Below are 20,169 nucleotides of genomic sequence, written 5' to 3'. Positions count from 1 at the left end.
TGGCTGCCGACGCTGCAGAAGAGGAGCGAGCGGGCGAGCGAGCGGCGTGAAAAGGAGACGGCTAGTCCTCTTCGTTATCAGCAGTAGCATCTGGATCGGAAACCTCCGAATCCCGACTGGCTTTGCACGCGCATCGGCAGCATATTTATTTCTGGAGGGAGCGGGCGGGGGCTTTGGCCATGAAAGCGCTGCCCAGGCGAGGATGAGTGTGCGGAGGGAGAATCAATCAGAGGCAGATTCACCTCAACATCTGGAGGAGGCTCGGGAACATCTGGAAAGGTGCCTTGCTATGCAATGAGTTTGAGTCGAATAATAATGGAGACAATATTGTGGTTTTGTATTGTATTGTTAAGGTGATTGGAAATAGTTCCATCCATCCATCCATCTTCTTCAGCTTATCCGGGGTCGGGTCGCGGGGGCAGCAGCTTCAGGAGGGACTCCCAGACTTCCCTCTCCCCAGCCAGTTCATCTAGCTCATCCCGGGGGATCCCAAGGCGTTCCCAGGCCAGCTGAGAGACATAGTCTCTCCAGCGCGTCCTGGGTCGTCCCCGGGGTCTCCTACCGGTGGGACATGCCCGGAACACCTCCCCAGGGAGGCGTCCAGGAGGCATCCTGATGAGATGCCCGAGCCACCTCATCTGGCTCCTCTCAACGTGGAGGAGTAGCGACTCTACTCCGAGTCTCTCCCGGATGACCGAACTTCTCACCCTATCTCTAAGGGAGAGCCCGGACATCCTGCGGAGAAAACTCATTTCGGCCGCTTGTATCCGGGATCTTGTTCTTTCGGTCACGACCCATAGCTCGTGACCATAGGTGAGGGTAGGAGCGTAAATCGACCGGTAAATTGAGAGCTTTGCCTTTATATATAATGAACGTTTCAATTGATTTTTTTTCTTTCACGCTAAAATGCTCAAGTGACATTTTCACGGCTATTTTTTGGAACAACCAATCACGTGCTCTTACTGGACGGCCATCTTGAAGTTTTCGAACCTTTCACAACCTGGCGCAAGACTGCAAATCAACCCACGAGGAGCAGCAGTAGGAGAACGAGGGCCAATGTGCAGATGAAAGACAAGGCATCATGGGCTGCAACATGTGTGTGGTCAAACGTCCCGAGGAGCGCTACAAGGTCATGTACCAGGTATGTCGACTTCTACTGTTTACCGTATCGATTGTTTCAGCTCCCTTGAATTTGGAGCCAGACAGGAACAACAACATGTGACTAGTGTTATTATTATACAGGATTGCCTCTCTGCACCTCACCCCACTCCGCTCATTAACTATTTAATGGTTCCATCAACAGATGTTGGGAAAAATATACTTTTTATCATTGGATTCTATGTATCTACTTATGTGTGCAAGACCTTCCACAGGATGTGACAGTTTGACCTCGTGATAATGACTTGGGAGCAGATGGCTGGCCAGTGGCGTAGCCAGGAATTTTTCCAGTAGGGGCGCGCGCCCACAGGAAAAAAAATCGAACATCACCCACGCCGTTCGCTGATCGCTAAAACAACATCCGGGTCCGGGAGGCAAACGGTGAATGGATAACATCGCGCACATAGAATAGCGCAAGCACATTCGCGCAAGACCGAAAGAAAAAAACGGCATGAAAATGAAGAATCGAAAAAGCTCGATTTTTTTCAACCGGGGCGCGGGGAGTCCTAACCGGGGCGCCGCCCCGGCTCGCCCCGGCTTGGCTACGCCACTGTGGCTGGCTAAGGAGCTCATGACTGGAGTCATGAGTCGCGCTACACAATAAGCCCCATAGTTAGCTATACATGAACAGATCATGAGGTTGTTATGGGATGGCTGAAGCAGACAAACGTCTTATTTAAGTAGAAGTCATGAGTACGCCACAGAGGTATGCATCCCAGGGGCACTAAGACTACGTCTTTTAAGCTAAAGTCACGAGACGACCATACTGCTCTGTCCATAGTAGTATCTCCGTTGTTCTGTGGTCATGAGATGTAATTATGGAATGTCCTTCCTGTCTAAAGAAACTACGCATTCATGTACACTTGCCCCATTGTTGTTCCTCAATAAAAGGCACGACCAAACTGAAGGAAGAGCGCGAATCTCAGCCACACTTGCTGTGTGTCTGGTTTGCGCCCTTCTGCAGAAGAAGTCGCTCGCCATCGAAGACATCTCCTGCCTCTGTGAGATTCTTTTCAGATAAATGTTGTGAACCCAACAGTAAACACATATTTGGATGCTGATAGTTCTTTATTCATTGAATATTTGTCCCCACAACGCCAAATGAGCATGAAAGAAGATGAGAAGAAAAGTTGAAAGTAACCCCAAAAATATCAAGGCGACACTAAATCTGAGTCATTGAACTCATGCATAGTGCAATATTGTAGGCCAAGACATTTAGTGATGGAACGCATCCATGATGCAAACGTACGGGAGCTCTGTTGCGCAAGCCACATCGTTCCACTCTCCATCTGTAAAAAAAAAAAAAAATCACGTGTAAGTATCACTTCATTCAATTCTTCTGAGCAAACCTCAAATGTTGTTGTTACTTACCAGCTGTTACCATCTCTACACAGACACCGTCGTCATTGGGCTCTCCTCCTTCAAAATTGGTGAAGTCCACATCTGAGCCATCAGTCCACATGAAATCGTCGTCCTAGAAGACCAAATCAAATTTGAATGTGTCTTTCTTTTGTAAAGACTCACATTTGAAGATGCTTTTGTTTGTGGCAAATCTCGACAGAACACAAGTGAAACTGATTTTTGAACGTTTTACCGAAACTGCATCAGTGAGACCAATCCAGGCTTGGGTGGCATCACCACCCGCCCGAATCAGTTCAAGAACCAGCGCATTTTCCAGATCACTGTGAATGGAGACCAAATTCCCACCAAGAATGTTGCAGACGCTCTGACGAGGAACAAAAAAACAAACAAAGAGTAGAACGCGAAATGTCACTTTTTGGGTCCATCTGTCAAGATATTTCGACTCGGCACAAAGTTTGCTGTCAACGACAGTCTTCCATACCTCGGCATCTGCAAAAGTTCTGTTCTCAGTTTCATAGATGTAACAGAAACAGTCCAACTGAGTCCAGCCTTTTGGACAGTTATTGTCTGCAGCACAATGGTTCATTTTTTGGGGAGAAAAAAAAAATCAATTCAACTTGGTGTCAACGGCTGACGACGCAAAGGTATTTGCGAAAGCCTCTTTGAGGCAGAGCTACCAACCTTTCACAGGAACAATTTTGGCGGACCACTGTCGAGAAGAGAAAGATGTTGTTAAAATCGCCAACGCAATAGTACAGCTGTACTTCGATTGAAGGTACGATTTGGACTCACGACTCCAGTCAGCAGTCCGCTGATCCCGCAAAGGAGGAACAATGAGCCAAGAGTGAATGCCATCTGCAAGGTTGACACCAAAAACACATGATATTTGTGAACATCAAGTCAGGTCAAATTTCATTTGAATAGCTAGATTGTAAAATGGCTTCCTTACCTTTATGGTAGCGAGTGGTGCTTGATACTGACGACGAGTCTGGGCGCTGCTTATATGGGGTTGATGACAGTCTTGGAATTTCCAATCTTGTTTTTGTCATTAACTTTTTACCACACCTTTTAATAACATCTTCGTTCCCACGGAACAATTCAACAAGTGCGCTTTTGTTGTACAGGAAACCAAATGTGAATCGGTTTTGCGGCGACACCGGTGAAATGATGCCAAGTCCTCTTCATTACTGTAGCATTATACCACACCCTTGAATAGTTGGCCATAATGACACCAACAAATAACATGTCATTAAAGTGGAATTGTTAGAAAACATTCACCGGATCAATTGCGTGTCTGACGCATGTGCCTGCACCGCGGGTTTCTTTCCGGGTGGTGTGAATAGAGTGGGAATTTTGGCCTACATGTGCTCGACAAGGACGACCAGTCAAGCACGTCTGTCTTGGGCTCCAACGTCAGCCTTCTCCCCGCCAGTATGTAAAGGATAAACAGTGAGGCAGTCAAAGGATCTTTTGGATGGACAAAGACCGAAACCAAAATAAAAACTTGATGTCATCAAAGTAATAAATCGATTTCTTGCTCCTTGTCATATGACTGCTAAGCCTGTCAGGTTAGTTCTGCTAACATCATTCCAGATGACCCTACTGCCGAAATGCTTTCATACACAATGCGGACATCTTGTTGACAGCACTCATTTGAAATACTGATAGATGCACTCGGACCTTCATTTGTGGATGACGTTCATTTGGTCAAGGACGGGAGGCGGGAGGAGGAAGACGAGGGAGGAGGGGGAAGGAAGGGGGTCCAATGATGGCGAGAATTAATTGCCTCCAGCGTGTGATTGGCTGCCGACGCTGCAGAAGAGGAGCGAGCGGGCGAGCGGCGTGAAAAGGAGACGGCTAGTCCTCTTCGTTATCAGCAGTAGCATTTGGATCGGAAACCTCCGAATCCCGACTGGCTTTGCACGCGCATCGGCAGCATATTTATTTCTGGAGGGAGCGGGCGGGGGCTTTGGCCATGAAAGCGCTGCCCAGGCGAGGATGAGTGTGCGGAGGGAGAATCAATCAGAGGCAGATTCACCTCAACATCTGGAGGAGGCTCGGGAACATCTGGAAAGGTGCCTTGCTATGCAATGAGTTTGAGTCGAATAATAATGGAGACAATATTGTGGTTTTGTATTGTATTGTTAAGGTGATTGGAAATAGTTACGGACAAAAAAAATGAAGACTGTGACACTAATCATGATTACTATTGTTGGAACATCTTGTGTCTATCTTAGCCCATATGATTGTTATTATTATTATTATTACATTTTTATTGCCTGAAGCGTTTTCTTAATTGACCTGTTTTTCTGAGCCCATTGTTTTCCTATTTTTAGAAAACAATGAATACAATTTTGTGATTATTTTATGGCATTGTAGTTACGTAATTTGGATCGTTAAATGAGTAACACTGAATTGTGAGCTCTCTCGGTCTAAATAAAACCACAATAGGATCAGAGATGATTGGAGAGTAAAACAAATGAGATTTGTTTATTATCAAGCAAAATTGTCAAATGTTGGACAGCGAATGATGTTAAAATGTCAATCAATGTATTTATTTATTTATTTGGTTGGTTGTTTTTTCTAAATGTATCTCATTAGTAATCTTTCTCTGTTGTTGACTTCCAGGTGAGGAATCCAAGGATCTTTGGAGACAATGGAAATCCAACCAGGAATAAAAATGGATGACGACGATCTTTGTTTTTAGAACTGTCATGGAATCATATCACCAACACTGGATTTCAATTCTTCACTGGATTGAAAATGAACCTTGGAGTGAGAGCAAACTTGTTAAAAGTACACAATATTGTTCATAAGTCCAACTTCCTGACTCGGCAAAGTTTGGTCTGCACTATAGGAAAAGTGTTTGCTGCTAGTCAAATGTTGCACAAAAAAAATACACACTTATGCACAATAATAATGAACATTTCAATTGATTTTTTTTCTTTCACGCTAAAATGCTCAAGTGACTTTTTCACGGCTACCTTTTGGAACAACCAATCACGTGCTCTTACTGGACGGCCATCTTGAAGTTTTCGAACCTTTCACAACCTGGCGCAAGACTGCAAATCAACCCACGAGGAGCAGCAGTAGGAGAACGAGGGCCAATGTGCAGATGAAAGACAAGGCATCATGGGCTGCAACATGTGTGTGGTCAAACGTCCCGAGGAGCGCTACAAGGTCATGTACCAGGTATGTCGACTTCTACTGTTTACCGTATCGATTGTTTCAGCTCCCTTGAATTTGGAGCCAGACAGGAACAACAACATGTGACTAGTGTTATTATTATACAGGATTGCCTCTCTGCACCTCACCCCACTCCGCTCATTAACTATTTAATGGTTCCATCAACAGACACACATGTGCACGCACGCACGCACGCACACACAAACACACACACATAGTGTTGACAGGCCCATTTGTCATTGGCGGCGTGCCGAGTGCAGGGACACAATAATCACAAACGGGGGGTGGAGAAAGGAAAGCCATCATCATTGTCCCACTTTACTTCCACACCAGGTCGGCATGGAAACACATAACTCCGATGTTCTCAAGCCCATTTCACCTCACAACTAGTCACGCTACCGTCTGGCCTACATTTATTTCTCATCCTGTTTTCCTTCTTGATATCCTCCTGACCATGTGCCATCCATCTGTGTGCCACGCCGGACCTCATTAGCAAAAGGGGTGCGGCGACTCCCTGCGGCCAATGGATCGACATGGAAACGAAAAGGTAATAACAAGCCCCGGGGCCGAGCCGGGCTGAGCCCAACGATATCGGTTTTCTATCGTCTACCCCACCACTGCTACATCTGACCTTAAGCGCCGTTTAATTCTCTTTTTTATACACCCACTTCATTGGAATGCCCGCCAATAACAGTTTGTCTGCTGTCAGGTGAAAGGAAGAAGGCGTTGTCACCTCCCGCCGGACAGACCGCTTAAATCCCAGGAGCTTCTGCAGCGACCGGGGCCCAACAACAAAAGTCACCGAAGAAGAGGTCGCACATTTCGCACGATAAACAACCATTAGCAATATCACCGTCAATATGAATTTTGACAATGTCGGTATGACTGACTGCTACACTTGCTTGAAATGTACTTCAGCGTCTTGCTTGAAGATCTATTGCTTTATTCCCAGCTCTGCTAATCACATGCATTCTAATCCGGTTCAATAGCGACCAGCACAAACGGCTCCTCCTTCACCATGGTTGCGCTTCTGGATAACGCTACACAGACGGACGTCAGTTTCCCGTGGCCGACGACAACTCCAGTCCTACCTCACGCCGTGGGAGAGTACGACTTGTAGGTTGTACTCCCTTGGTGATGGTGAGGAGAAATTGACATTTGATACTTTTCCCCAGCGAATGCGTGTTTGACGACAGTGACGACTACTTGGAAGCGTGCCACCATGACGTGGACCGGCCCAACGAGCTGGAATATGAGGTGAGGCTATCGATTCATTCAACTATCGCCAGTCAATAGAGGTGTGCCCCAGGGCTCTATCTTGAGGCCTCTCCTTTTTATCAAATGTGTTATTCAGCTCCCCTCTTTTTGTCTCATCCTGATTTCACCCTTTGTACGATCCCCATGTGAGCTTTGAAAGGCACCTTTTCATCAAATGCATTATACTAATAACTATTATTAGGAGGTGGAACTCTACAAATCCCATCAAGAGGAGAAGTTGGGCCTGACGGTCTGCTACAAAGCGGACGACGAGGATCAGCTGGGTATTTACGTCGGAGAGGTAAACCCGTCCGCCCTCGCCGTTTTCGCCTGGGAATTCTCTTGAGTTCATGTTTTTGCTTTTGTTATGTGACCAAGGTGAATCCAAACAGCATTGCTGCCAAGAACGGACGCATCAGGGAGGGAGATCGCATACTTCAGGTCCCTCACATCTTCTGGCGAGAGAGAGCTGCCTTTACGAATGTTTGGTGACATCTTGTGATGCCTCACGTGTAGATCAACGGGGTAGACATCGGCAGCAGAGAAGAAGCCGTCGCCATCTTGAGCAGCGAAGACGGCGCCATCTTCTCTCTACTGCTGGCCCGGCCCGAAATGGAGGTGAGTCGCGAGCCGAGAGCAACAACTACACACGCACCCACGCACGACACCGCACTGTTAATAAAAATGATCAATGGATTTTTTTATGATGATGGATGATGATAACATGTGTTTGATAATGTGGACCGATTGCACAAAAGCTCCATGACAGCTACTCATTCATCCATGACCACAGCCACTCATTATTCCTCCTCCGGAGCAGAATGAGACGTGTGTATTACTGAGGCAGCAAATAATGTCCTTTCAGGAAAACCAGCCGTCACCTTACTTTCTCCTCCACCGCAGAGGAACCGAAAGAGAATCGGACGACGGCGAGGAAGATGACGATGAGGAAGGAAACGGGGGGGCGCCACTCCCGCCTCTTCTTCATCTGACGCCGCTACTATCCGACAGCCAGGATCTGGATAGCGGACTGGGGCGCACAGACGATAGCACACGCTACGACGAGTCCTCCGAGCATGATTTGTTAGGTGGCCCGAGCAGCGCCTGCAACACGGATGCCGCCAACACGCCCGCAAGCGCACGCAAGTTCTGCCTGGGCCGCAGTCCGAGGTCAGCACCTCAAAAAAGAAAGAAAAGACAGTGAATGTAGAGCAGAGGATCAAAGGGTATTTTAGAAAAGAAGAAAAGCCGATGGTAGATTGGAAGAAAAGCCAGGCGTTGTCTTGGAGGAATGCGCATGGAAGAAAGACAGGGATGAGGAACTTTTCATTTGACTCTTTTCTCCTGCTCAGTCCACGACCCAGCCCCAAGTCGACCCCGAGTCCCGGCCATGCCCGAGGAGAGACCTCACCTCCTTTTCCACACCTGCGGGACCTCCAGCTCAACTCTGACTCTCTCACTGCACCGGATGGAAGTGAAGGAGCGTCCATGCAAAACCACAGCCACCACAAGGTAAATTCCATTCTAAATGTTGCATCATGGGACATTGTCGACTATAGAGCTCTTGCAACTTTGTGGGAACGCTTGGGGGAGCTTGCTTTTTGGTTCCCAGGAAACAACTAAGCTCTGCAAACATTTGAACTCTCAGCTTCAGGCCCACAAGAGCCCAGTGAATAGGATGATGGCGGGCCTCACAGAGGACGAATGTCAGCGGTACCAGGAGCTACTGGAGATCAGGTACCACTGCCAGAGGCAATCGAGCAACAGACAAGAAGAAGAGGAGGAGAAAAAAGATGACACGGAGAAGGTGTGGTCTTCTTTAATGGACGTGAACAGCAACATGACCATGGGTGAACGTGAAATGGCGCTCATTGAGGAAGAACTGCGGCACTTGGCGTTCAAATGGCGTAACATTCTGCGTGCGCAGAAAATGCAGCAGCTTCGCGAGAGATACCTCCAAGCCTGGATGATGGAGGAGGAGACTGCAGGTATCGGGGGCCGGGGTCGCTGATGATGTCACTCGCCTGTCTTGTGTGCGAGTTCCAGTGATTCCTGCATATGACGGTGTGCATGTGTGTGTGTGTGTGTGTGTGTGCGTGTGTGTGTGTGTGTGTGTGTGTGTGTGTGTGCGTGCGTGTATGTGTGTGTGAGACAGGCAAAAAAAAAAGACTGCAGGTATCATGCACACACACACGCGCACACCCACACGCAGAAACACACCCACATACCGATAGTATCAGCTGTCATGTTTGAAATATTTTTATTGTTAGCATTATTGGTAAAACTATTATAATTGGGAGTAGTATAAGAAATACGTCGTTGCAGTTTTAGTACATTGAATAAGTTTTGATAATATCGCAGGAATAATACTAATTATCATTATAAATATAATGAGTAATATTATCTTAATGCATATTAGCTAAGGTGATGTGTAGTAGTAAAAGTCGTCGTAGTCGTAGCATGTGTGTTGTAATCCTATGAGTATGAGTTTTAATAATAATTAATAGTATTAGCGGTAATACGAATATGTGGAGTAGCCGTTTGAGCATTCATACTAATAACAGTAGCAGCAATAGTTTAAATGTGAGTCGTACTTTATTAGGAGTAATAGCAGTCACACGAGAATGAGCAGTTGTAGTCGTGTTACGATTCGCGAGAATGAGCAGTTGGAGTGGTCTTATGATTATGAGTATGTGTGAGACTGCAAGTCATGCTAGTAGAAGTAGCAGCAGTGGTAGTAGTTGTATTTATGGAATTAAAGTACCGTTTTTTTCCGTGTATAATACGCAAAATTTAACTAATTTATTGTCCTAAAATCTGGGGTGCGCATTATACATGGGTACAAATTTTTTTTTATTTTTTATTTTTATTTTATTTTTTTAAGAAAATCATGGTACAACAAAACCAACAACAGGACTGACCGACAAAGACGTGGAACAAAAAGACAGGGTGACATTACCAAAGACAGGAACAGAAACCAAACAGACATCATGACAGTAACACATGCAATGATCCGACGGTGAGCGACGGGCAGACAGGACTTAAATACAAAACACGTTACAAGAACAATAGTGTGTTTGTACTGTGCTCTGGTCATTTCGTCAAAGAAGGGAGAATAGTCCTCTTCTCTTCTTGACTGACAATGAATGTGATAGTTTAATACAATCAGCAAATAACAAAATGCGTATTACAGGTAATCTTTTATTTCACAACACTTTGCCTTGTTCCTTTCGTCTCTGCTGTTCACTTCAAACACGCTCCTCCATACCAACGCAATGCTCTCGTATCAGACGCTTGCTCGATCACCTGCTCGTTTGCTGTCACAATGTACCCTACACAAATCCGAAACATTTGTTGCGGCTCCGAGTCACGACGAGGGGCAAGTTTTGGTTTCCAAGGGTGTTTTTATTCCTCTTCAACGTCTCTCCCATACAGAGCCGCCTTTTTCACATGTCCGCACGTCACTTTCCTCTCTTTTCATCTGATCGCGGTGGTGCCTTTACGGGCAGTCGGAGAAATCAACGGCAACAAAAAAAAATACATCCAGCCTAGTTAAGACCATACCAAAGACTATAAAAATGGGACCCATTGCCTCCCTGCGTGTGTGACGATCATTGGGACTTTAAAAAAAATAAAATAAAATTGGGTGCGTATTATACATGGGTACAGGCTTTTTTCCAGCATCAACATGCCATTTTTAGGGTGCGTATTATACATGGGGGCGCATAATACACGGAAAAAAACGGTAGTACTGATGAATAGCAGCAGGTGTATTAGTAATAAAAGAATGAGTCGTTGTTGTACTCAACTAAGTATTCATTGCTGTGATTATGAGCACAATTGATCATTATGTTTGCCTTCATAGCGACCATTCATACAAGGCAACAAAACAGACAGAAACTTGGCACTTTTTAAATTTCGTTGTACATGTGACAATGACAATAAAGATCTATTCTATTCTATTCTAACTTGTCGGACTGGATTGCTCACCTGTTACCTAATGAATGCATTCCGAAATAGTTTTGAAAGAAAGATGATTTTTTAATTACCTGACATTATCATGTTTATGAAACTCCCTATGGGGATCCACCGGCAAGCTGAACAAGCTTGTCGAAACTGGAATTCAACTGACGGAAAATCCCTCCCACATGTTCTTACTGTAAAAGCTCGGCAAAGAGCCCTCCACCAATTATTTGTCTGACTCGACAAGAATGAGACAAATGTAAACTAACCTGCCCATCTCCCTTTGGCTCACCTAAGTGAACATTCCAGTTTGGTTTGCTATGCAACCATGTTTGTTGTATCCACCTGTTTTTTACAAATGAACTGCTCATGCTTACATTCAGGTCCGCCTGACGACAACAACAGCATCCAGGGTGACGATAGCCATCACCACGAGTTGTCGGCCATCAACGAACAACCGGAGCGTTCCAACGACGCCAAAGACAGCACCAGTGCTTACGGTAGCGGCGAGAGCTGCCGCGGCACGCCATTGGTCAGCGCCGTGCTAATCCCGCCTCCCCGGGAAGACGAAGCCCCCATGTCCCAGTGGGAGAGACGCCACTCCAACCTCGGATGCGGGGATTGGGATGGCGATGTGGTCAACACTTTGCCCTCCGAGTTCAGGTGCATGTCAGCAGTGACAAATGTGACCAAATCTATGGAAGCCACAAAAATTGGCTCTCTTTCTTGTACGCCCAATTTTACTAGGATAATGATGACAAAGTTTACCAGTGAAAAAGCTAAACATGAAGTAGTATTAAAAGTAATTTCTCAATATATTAGAATATCAAATAAAAGTGGGGCTTCACAAATTTCCAAAGGGCCAAAAGCCCCCCCCCTGAGCCCCATTCTAGCGCCACCCCTGGCTTCTGCTCACCGGCAAACATAAGGAAGTTAAGCACTACAAAAGTAGATACAGAAGATGGAAGTATTCTTGAATTCTTGTGAAGTGTCAAAGTTTGTTTTTGCCTCCATAGATTTCTCTCCAGAGATTTGGACATTATTAAAAGTAATTTCTCAATATATTAGAATATCAAATAAAAGTGGGGCTTCACAAATTTCCAAAGGGCCAAAAGCCCCCCCCCCTGCCCCATTCTAGCGCCACCCCTGGCTTCTGCCTACCGGCAAACATAAGGAAGTTAAGCACTACAAAAGTAGATACAGAAGATGGAAGTATTCTTGAATTCTTATGAAGTGTCAAAGTTTGTTTTTGCCTCCATAGATTTCTCTCCAGAGATTTGGACATTATTAAAAGTAATTTCTCAATATATTAGAATATCAAATAAAAGTGGGGCTTCACAAATTTCCAAAGGGCCAAAAGCCCCCCCCCCTGCCCCATTCTAGCGCCACCCCTGGCTTCTGCCTACCGGCAAACATAAGGAAGTTATGTCAAAGTTTGTTTTTGCCTCCATAGATTTCCGTCCAGAGATTTGGGATCACCATCTCGACGAAGCATGGCGGAAGGTGGGCATGCTCCCAGAACAGGTGCCATAAACATTCTTCCCTTTCAAATGGGAGCGAGCTTACTTTTAATAGCAGGTCTGAGACTTGAAGCCACGCCCGATCCTTATGGCTGCCTCTGAACTTTAACACGTGCCTTAATCTTAAAGCTGGTACTGTACATGATGAGGGAATATTTGGATGCAGGCATGACCACCAGCACCACCACCAGGCCCAGAGGAGGAAGTGCAGAGTCCAGCCCCTTCCTGGCCCAGCGGCGCCAAAGCCGATCCAAAGCATTGGAGCGCTACCACAGCTGCATGGCGCTGCCCTCCGATGGTCTGACGGAGCCACTTGACGGGGAGCCGAGCGAGGACAGAGGGGCAGGTAATGGTAGCGGCGGTCCGGCCGGCCCCCGCAGCGTGATCAGCGCCCCCTGTGGTCTGGAAGACCGTCACGCAGCCTCGCGCTTGCGTCTGGCGCTACCAGCTCTGGCACATTTGTCGCTGAGCGCCACAGGACAGCGCACGGAATGGAAGGTAGTGGACAACTGGATGCTCTGGCTTCCAAAGCAACACAATCGAGCTTTGATTTTCTGTCCTTCGTGGTGTTGCTGCTGTTCAGGTGAAAATCCGCAGCGACGGTACTCGCTACGTTGCCAAGCGACCGGTCAGAGACCGGAGGGCCGTGCAGATCCGAGAGGAACGCGGCGGCACGACCACCGATGACGATGCCGCTGCGAGTGAGATGAAACAGGTCACTTGGCATCCAGTGACACGACGTTTCGTTTCATCGTCTCTCTTGCGTGCCGCTACTTCATGAGTCAACCCAACAGGGCCGCTACTGGAGCAAAGAGGAGAGGAAGCAGCAGCTGCCGAGGGCCAGAGAATACAGACGGAGACGAGAGTTCATGCTGCAGAGCCGCCTGGACTACCTGAAGAGCGGCGACAGGTGGAAGGAAATACAAACTAGTGGCGATTATTTCATTTTAAGACTTGATTCTCCTCATGTTCCTCAGCAGGGACGCAGCAGCTTCGTCGGCGAGCGGCACTGCAGAGCTCCCCGTTCGTCGAGACAACATGGTGCCCCTGAGCCAGAAGAGGATGAGCAGGAAGAGGAACCGCCGCATTCTCCGCAACTGGAACACAATCCAGGAGCTGTTGGCTCAAGGTTCACGCTCGCCTGACAGCAAGAAAATCTTTAACCCTCTCCTTTCTTTCACCACTGTGTGAAGCGTGGAGGATAGATAGCGTTGCTCAAGCGCAGCATCGAATCAGAAGTGGCAAAATGGACCCATTCCTTCCTTGATGATTCACCAAAACACTGACCAATGGTAGCGTGTCGGACTCCAGATCACAAGGTTGCGTGTCCAAATTATGTCAGGGTCATGGATGTGGACAATTAGAAAAATATATACCATGGGGTTGACCCAGATGTTGCAAGTTTGATCCCCAATTGTGACTACAGTGAAGTGTCCTTGAGTAAAATTTGACTACCGATTTTTTCCATGTATAATGCGCCCCCATGTATAATACGCACCCTAAAAATGGCATGTTGATGCTGGAAAAAAGCCTGTACCCATGTATAATACGCACCCAAATTTTGACTCCTACTTAAGTCCGTAAACGTAAAATTATTTCAGAAAAAAGATCATCTTTGGGAACAACCGGATGTTATTCTGCCGGTCAGTATCACTGCGCATGCGCTAGCAAACTCAATAGCGAAGAAATGTTTCGGATTTGTGTAGGGTACATTGTGACAGCAAACGAGCAGGTGAATGAGCAAGCGTCTGATACGAGAGCATTGTGTTCGTATGGAGCGTGTTTGAAGTGAACAGCAGAGAAGAAAGCGCATCTGTAATGGCGGCCTCCGTATGATATCCGGATTAAAAAAATAATAAATTAAAAATAAAAAGTTGTACCCATGTATAATGCGGACCCCAGATTTTAGGACAATAAATTAGTTAAATTTTGCGCATTATACATGGAAAAAAACGGTATGTTGAATTGTTACGTGTTATTGTTGATGTTGTTACTTTGTTTTCAAGAGCACACCTATTAAAACATTCCCATTGGTTGGCTAGCTTCATGGTTCCAATTGAAAACTACACAGGTGGGCTAAGGAGCATGGCTGCTGTGGTCACTTGGAACTAATGACGAGCACCCACACCTGAGTAGGCAGCATCTGTTTTGCACAACGCTTTGTGTGACGACAATGTTTGATTTCTGAGGATGCTTTCATAACAAGTGAGGAGCTCGATTGAGCAGATCTGTTTTTTGAAGCCTATAATCACGCTGGACTGCTTTGAATGTGTGGAATCCGAACTCACGGGAAGAGTTCATCTCGGTGAACGCGAAACGGAGCACTCGTGAAGATCGGCGCTATCTTGGCCATGGAAAATGCATGCATGAAATTAGGAAAAATCGCCTTCATTGTGTGATGCGTGTGATTGAACAATGCTGAATGACACGCACGCACGCACGCACGCACGCAATAGTTATTTTATAGAGTTTGCCAAGAACACTTTTTTTTTTTTACCCTCATTATTGTTTGTGTTAAAGTGTATATTTGACATTTGTGTTTCCTTAAATAGTCCAGTTTCACAAGATGAGTACATGAGATTGATCTACAATATTATTTTGATCACTGACTGAACAATTTGATATCAAAGAAGTGTGACAGTTAAACAGCGCTAATGATTCGAGGACAAGATGTATTGAGACAAATGTGCCTCGGGAAAACAAGAGAATAGCTTGCTTCCCCCTCTAGAGGGCGCAGTCGATCTTCTAATTTGACCCGTGTGCTCCAGTTTCTCAACAAATACTTCCATCAAGCAATTGTTCCACATTTATTTCACCATGAAGCTAAGCGTGTTCATTTGTACACATGACCTTATAAATGATGGCCATAAGTCACTGATTTTGTCATGTCTTATCTTCACTTTAGCACAACCTAAAAGTATCCCTCCACTCCAAACTCATCCAAGCATGACTTTACGAGGGCCATGCTTTCTCCCACTGGGACATTCCAAAAGATTTTGAACAAAGTCTGGAGCATAGAGACCTTTTCCGACATGAAAACTAAGACTGCAAAGATTTTGAATGATCGATTCATATAGATTAAGATTTATTGTGAATTTGTGTCCCACTACTTTCGTCCATATGATGCATTTCCTTCCTATTGTTCTTGTGTTGGGATTCTCTTTAGTGAATATTTTATATATGTGTGTATATATATATATATATATATATATTCCAGTCAGAGTCTGCACTTCACTTACGGTAATCCCTTTCTCTCTCATCTCTTGTTCTGGGAGTGTTTGTGTGTGTGTGTGTGTGTGTGTGTGTGTGTGTGTGTGTGTGTGTGAGCAAGAGAGAGAGCGAGAGAGAGAGACAGCGAGAGAGGGAGAGTCTGATCAATACAGGGATTCCTTCCTCCTTTGTCCTTGACTTGCCAGAATACACGCAAACAGGAAGTGCGGGGGTGTTTTGACTGGTGAGCTTTGCTTGGCACATAGCGGAGAGGGAGAACATGGCCCTGGGTTAGTGATGAAGTGGGGGGGGTAGGGTTAGGGTTAGGGGGGGGGGGAGGAAGAGCGCGAAAAGGCAAACTGACAGGAACAAGTAGGAGGAAGATAAACGATTGGCATTGAGCAAGTTACTTACAAGACATGAGGCCATCTATTGTTCCAATGATCAAATCCCTAACCTTCAATCCAGGGGTGTCAAACTGATTTTTGTAGCGGGCCGCATTGTACTCATAGTTTCCGTCGGAGGGCCATTATGACTGTCAATGCTTATATTATATAAAGTATAGGCTACACAACAAACTGATGAATAATGAACTTTGAAATCAGAAAACGTATTCAAATATTTTAAAAGGTGCATGGTAATAAAAATTGCTCGCAATATCTGTAGTTTTTAAAGTGAATACAATTTGCAATTTTAGTATTGACACATGTAGTCAATGCACAATTTGTCTTCCTAGGCCACATCAAATGATGTGGCGGGGCCCGATCTGGCCCCCGGGCCTTGAGTTTGACACCTATGATCCTTGTACCTTCCGGAATTTGGGTAAAAGACACAACAAAATCATCTCTTGGCTTTAAATTCTCCACATCCAATAAATAAATACATAAATAAATAAACAAACAAACTTCAACCCAACTACTGTCTCCTACAGAATCTATCATCTACCTGTGAGATTTGGCCTATCAGTTGCCACACGTAATAATAAGTCTAAGTAATATTAATAAATAAAAGAAGGAAATAAATGAGTAATGCATCCCAAATCAATAGGTCACAACAGTAAATGGTCAAAGGTCTCAGGTGGCATGGAGGTCATTTGCCTCGTGTCTCGCTACCCAAGACCCCAAAAAAAAAAAAGTGAAGTGCCGGAGGAATTTACATCCCGTCTTTTTTTATAATGTAAACGTCTCTTTAACAGGGCTCCGAAAAGCCTGTCTAGGAGGATGTTGGTCAGAGAGTGTCAAAGTGTATTTGGTAGATAAAGCCCTGCTTGTATAATGTTGAAAGATTTTGTCACGACAACTTCCTCCTTTTTTTCAATTGTAAATGTCTCCTTAAAAGGGCTCCGAAAAGATGCCTGTCTAGGAAAGCCTTAGTGTCAAAGTGTATTTGGTGAGCTAAAACCCTGCTACTAGACGGTTTGTAATAACAACTTCCATGTTATTTTTGTGTCATTGCTTTGGAAGCCAACGTGAGCGATAAACACCTGCCGGTCAGTCCCGATTGAGCGTTCTAAACTTGTGCGTTGATGTGTTTCCGATGTTTCGTGCATTCTTAGTAGATTGAATCTGTCGAAATTGGCCTGGACGCTCGGTAGGGCGTTTGTGGGGCGCTCTTGCTTTCCCACCCCCCCGCCGGCCTTCCATGGCTTGCCCCTGATGGTCTTATGTCAAGCAGGCTGAGTTGGAGCGCCTACCCTGCCCTGATGACTTCAGCAACGCAACTCGAGACGTCCCATGGGTTGTCCTCGTTTCAAGATAGGGATGACTGTCGCATCATCTGGACTCTGCTTCACATGACTTGACGGATCACGATGCTTCACGTCGGTGTGGCCGCTGCGTGGCCGGCGGCCTCGCTCGTCGTCCTGTGTCCAAAGACTTCTACGCCCGAGTCGAGAGACCCGATACTGCTCCTGTCGCGGCTGTGCGAACCTTCCCTCGGCGTGAAGGACTTTGCCTTGGACATTTGTCCATCGCTGAGGGAGCCAGTAAAAACATAAAGCGGTGTTTGGGGATTTTTCCATCTGGTCTGATGTTTTTTTTCTATTTATATCACAATGTCTTTCCATACCTGACTCTATTGTTCCAACCTGTTTAATGCATTTGTGTGTACTGGCGACAGAATGACATCATAAATCACAAGATACTGCTATGACCTCCACTGGGTTGTAAAAAAAAAGGGAGAGAGGGAGGTAGGGAGGGAGCAGACGGGACGGCTGGAGATGAAAGTCGAGGAGCGATGGAGGTGAACAGGAGGGGAGGGGCCGGAGGTGCCGAGGGAATACATGGAGAGATTGAGATGGAGGAAGAGAGAGAGGCTGATGTCATCTGGATGAGCTGGCCAATGAGAGTGCGAGGAGGAGGAGGGCGGAAGAAGGAAGGAGGAGACGCAGCGATCAGACGGGCGTGTTTTTGGTGCTGCTGCAGCATCTCGCACAGAGGAACCACAAGAGAGACTTCAGCAAAGCATTGGAGAGGTGAGGCAGCATCACTTTATGGATTACTGCTTTTATAAAGTCCAAATAATGTGTGACTCTACATGCATTATGTGCTGTGTGTGTGTGTGTGTGCGTGCGTGCGTGTGCATGTGTGTGTGTGTGTGTGTGTGCGTGTGTGTGTGTGTGAGCCATAACGACTACTCCCATCAATACAATAGCAGGTATGAGCACTCTCCTTGCTGTCCTGCTCCACTTTTATCTTGCGCGTGGTTTGAAGCCCCAGAGACCCATTTGAAAGTTGAACACATTTCAAATATATAGATGGTTTAATATGGAAACCATAAAATGAGCTATTTCATTTATTGACACAGGAGAAGAAAAAAAATGAGGAATGTCCAATTGTCACACACACAAAATAGTGTACTGACTATCGACTAAACAGTAGTGGTGTTCAATTATTTTTTTTTTTTTTATTGGATGTAAACTCTCTTGTTATCCGAGTTACACATGAAACACTTATAACTTGTCCACGTTTTGTTTGTTTGTTAAAATGAAGGTGTGTGCATGTCACTCAACTGTAGTGAGAACATCTGAAAACTGAGAATGTGAATTATTTTGTCATTTTTAACGCTCATTTCATCCCTTGTGTTGCTAATATGACACGTGTGGGGAAGTGATTGCCGTTCAAAGACATCGTTTTAAAAGTATGTAGTAAAGAAAGAAAAGAAGAGCAATTTTCACAAGGATTTACAGTGCATTTATGATCATTTAATTTCCTGTGGAAGTTAAATTGATAGAGCGATGAACTCGTTATCACCATATGATTATTATTAATATTATTATTATCATTATTATTATTATGATGTCAAAAAATGATCCGTGCAAATATAATAATTATAATATAATTACCGTAATTTTCGGACTATAAGTCGCACCGGAGTATAAGTCGCACCAGCCATAAAATGCCCAAAAAAGTGAAAAAAAAACCCCCATATATATGTATATAAATCGCTCCTGAGTATAAGTCGCCCCCCCACCCAAACTGTGAAAAAAAACCGCGACTTATAGTCCGAAAATTACGGTATATATAAAATATAATTATAATAATAATTGAGAAAACTTGACTTGCATCTCTGTCTTCTTCCCACTCCTTTTTGAGCTCAAATGCTATTTTATTTTTATTCATATCTTTTTTTCTTCTTCGTCTTACTTTTGTGCCCGAAATAAATATCCAGTCAATCATCTCTAGAAAAAAAAATCTTGACCAGTGCCATGTGGATAAATATGGAAGCTACATCACATCATGATGTAGCCAAGTACACTCTGATTCCAACTTTTCCTTCTTGATTGCTTGCTTATGCAGTATTTTGGAGTTGTGGCCATTTGCAGTGCTGGAACATTTTTTGCTCCACAACACGTACCGACATGCACAATGAGGTTTGCGAGGGAGGGGGCACACAAAGAGGGAACGCTGCAAAAACCATGCAGTCATTTTAAAAAGGCCGACTTGAAAAGCAAAGCATAAAAATGTATTCTAAAATGTGTTTGAAAGATAGTCAGAGAGTAGAAATTAGTGACTAGCAAGGAAGTGATACATCAGACGAGATCTTTGTATTTTCGGGAGCAGCTAAGTTTAGTCGGAACTTAAAGTTCCAATTCAGTATAGTAAACTTGTGAAGTGCAGTTCCGTTGTTTTTAACTTTGAAGTTGAATGCATTTGCATGAAATATTTCATAAAGAAAGAGCTTTTTTTTTGTCGTTGAACTGCAATATTTTGAACTCATTGACTGCCATTGGCGGCTATAGACGTCAACGTTCCACTTTAACCAAGTCGGCAGTGGATGTGTTATTATTTCAGTCGAATCATTGTTTCAGTACAGAAGTCGACACAATAGGGTGATGTCCGTCATTTTTCTGCCCTTTGTTTACTGAGTCAACATCCCTCTGTCCTTTTTGAACTCATCTGCTCGTGGTGTTTGTCCGCCGCTGTCTTGACTCCTAAATTCCTGACATGCCTCCCGGGGAACTTTATTTGAGGCCCAAACAGCGTTTTAGGAAGGTCGAAGAGAAGAGCGAGAG

At 45.1% G+C, this 20,169-nt stretch overlaps 3 protein-coding genes across 7 annotated transcripts in view; 2 read left to right on the top strand and 1 right to left on the bottom strand.

Annotated features, from left to right (window-relative positions):
- Positions 1 to 177: 177 nt before the first annotated feature.
- Positions 178 to 20,169, bottom strand: part of LOC119119766 (ladderlectin-like) — a 21,856-nt gene continuing 1,864 nt past the window's right edge. Inside the window, exons 2-8 of one of the 3 annotated variants that reach the window (XM_037246371.1) lie at positions 7,845 to 7,848; positions 3,313 to 3,375; positions 3,202 to 3,229; positions 3,002 to 3,087; positions 2,753 to 2,884; positions 2,530 to 2,632; positions 2,208 to 2,447 (exon numbers count right to left, since the gene is read on the bottom strand). In XM_037246371.1, the coding sequence (XP_037102266.1) occupies positions 2,374 to 2,447; positions 2,530 to 2,632; positions 2,753 to 2,884; positions 3,002 to 3,087; positions 3,202 to 3,229; positions 3,313 to 3,375 (486 nt within the window). In that variant the 5' untranslated portion in view covers positions 7,845 to 7,848 and the 3' untranslated portion in view covers positions 2,208 to 2,373. Of the gene's footprint in view, positions 189 to 2,207; positions 2,448 to 2,529; positions 2,633 to 2,745; positions 2,885 to 3,001; positions 3,088 to 3,201; positions 3,230 to 3,312; positions 3,376 to 3,469; positions 3,571 to 7,844; positions 7,849 to 20,169 lie in introns of those variants that run through there. The other 2 variants (XM_037246370.1, XR_005097384.1) reach the window with 2 other exon arrangements.
- Positions 4,248 to 13,809, top strand: LOC119119421 (PDZ domain-containing protein 4-like). The gene is made up of 18 exons (XM_037245750.1): positions 4,248 to 4,595; positions 5,149 to 5,712; positions 6,200 to 6,253; positions 6,416 to 6,545; positions 6,696 to 6,822; positions 6,882 to 6,963; positions 7,166 to 7,264; positions 7,342 to 7,404; positions 7,480 to 7,661; positions 7,867 to 8,133; positions 8,316 to 8,437; positions 8,502 to 8,951; positions 11,310 to 11,589; positions 12,380 to 12,450; positions 12,613 to 12,944; positions 13,030 to 13,161; positions 13,241 to 13,356; positions 13,424 to 13,809. The coding sequence occupies exons 2-18, from the start codon at positions 5,653 to 5,655 to the stop codon at positions 13,635 to 13,637; spliced, it is 2,781 nt and encodes a 926-aa protein (XP_037101645.1). The 5' UTR covers positions 4,248 to 4,595; positions 5,149 to 5,652; the 3' UTR covers positions 13,638 to 13,809.
- LOC119119686 (neural cell adhesion molecule L1.1-like) overlaps positions 17,777 to 20,169 on the top strand; it is an 18,207-nt gene continuing 15,814 nt past the window's right edge. For all 3 annotated transcript variants that reach the window (XM_037246193.1, XM_037246191.1, XM_037246190.1), the window contains exon 1: positions 17,777 to 18,129. The gene's annotated coding sequence lies outside the window, so the exon portion shown is untranslated. The remainder of the gene's footprint in view (positions 18,130 to 20,169) is intronic.

This window comes from Syngnathus acus, chromosome 2 (assembly GCF_901709675.1).
Source record: "Syngnathus acus chromosome 2, fSynAcu1.2, whole genome shotgun sequence".
Lineage (NCBI taxonomy): Eukaryota > Metazoa > Chordata > Actinopteri > Syngnathiformes > Syngnathidae > Syngnathus > Syngnathus acus.
Note: the sequence above shows the minus strand (reverse complement) of the source record. Positions and strands in the feature narration are given on the sequence as shown.

Coding starts and splice junctions, on each gene's coding strand:
- LOC119119421 (XM_037245750.1), top strand. CDS start 5,653: ATGGGCTGCAACATGTGTGTGGTCAAACGTCCCGAGGAGCGCTACAAG. Junction 11,590..12,379: donor ACTTTGCCCTCCGAGTTCAG/GTGCATGTCAGC, acceptor TTGCCTCCATAG/ATTTCCGTCCAGAGATTTGG. Junction 13,162..13,240: donor CTGCGAGTGAGATGAAACAG/GTCACTTGGCAT, acceptor TCAACCCAACAG/GGCCGCTACTGGAGCAAAGA.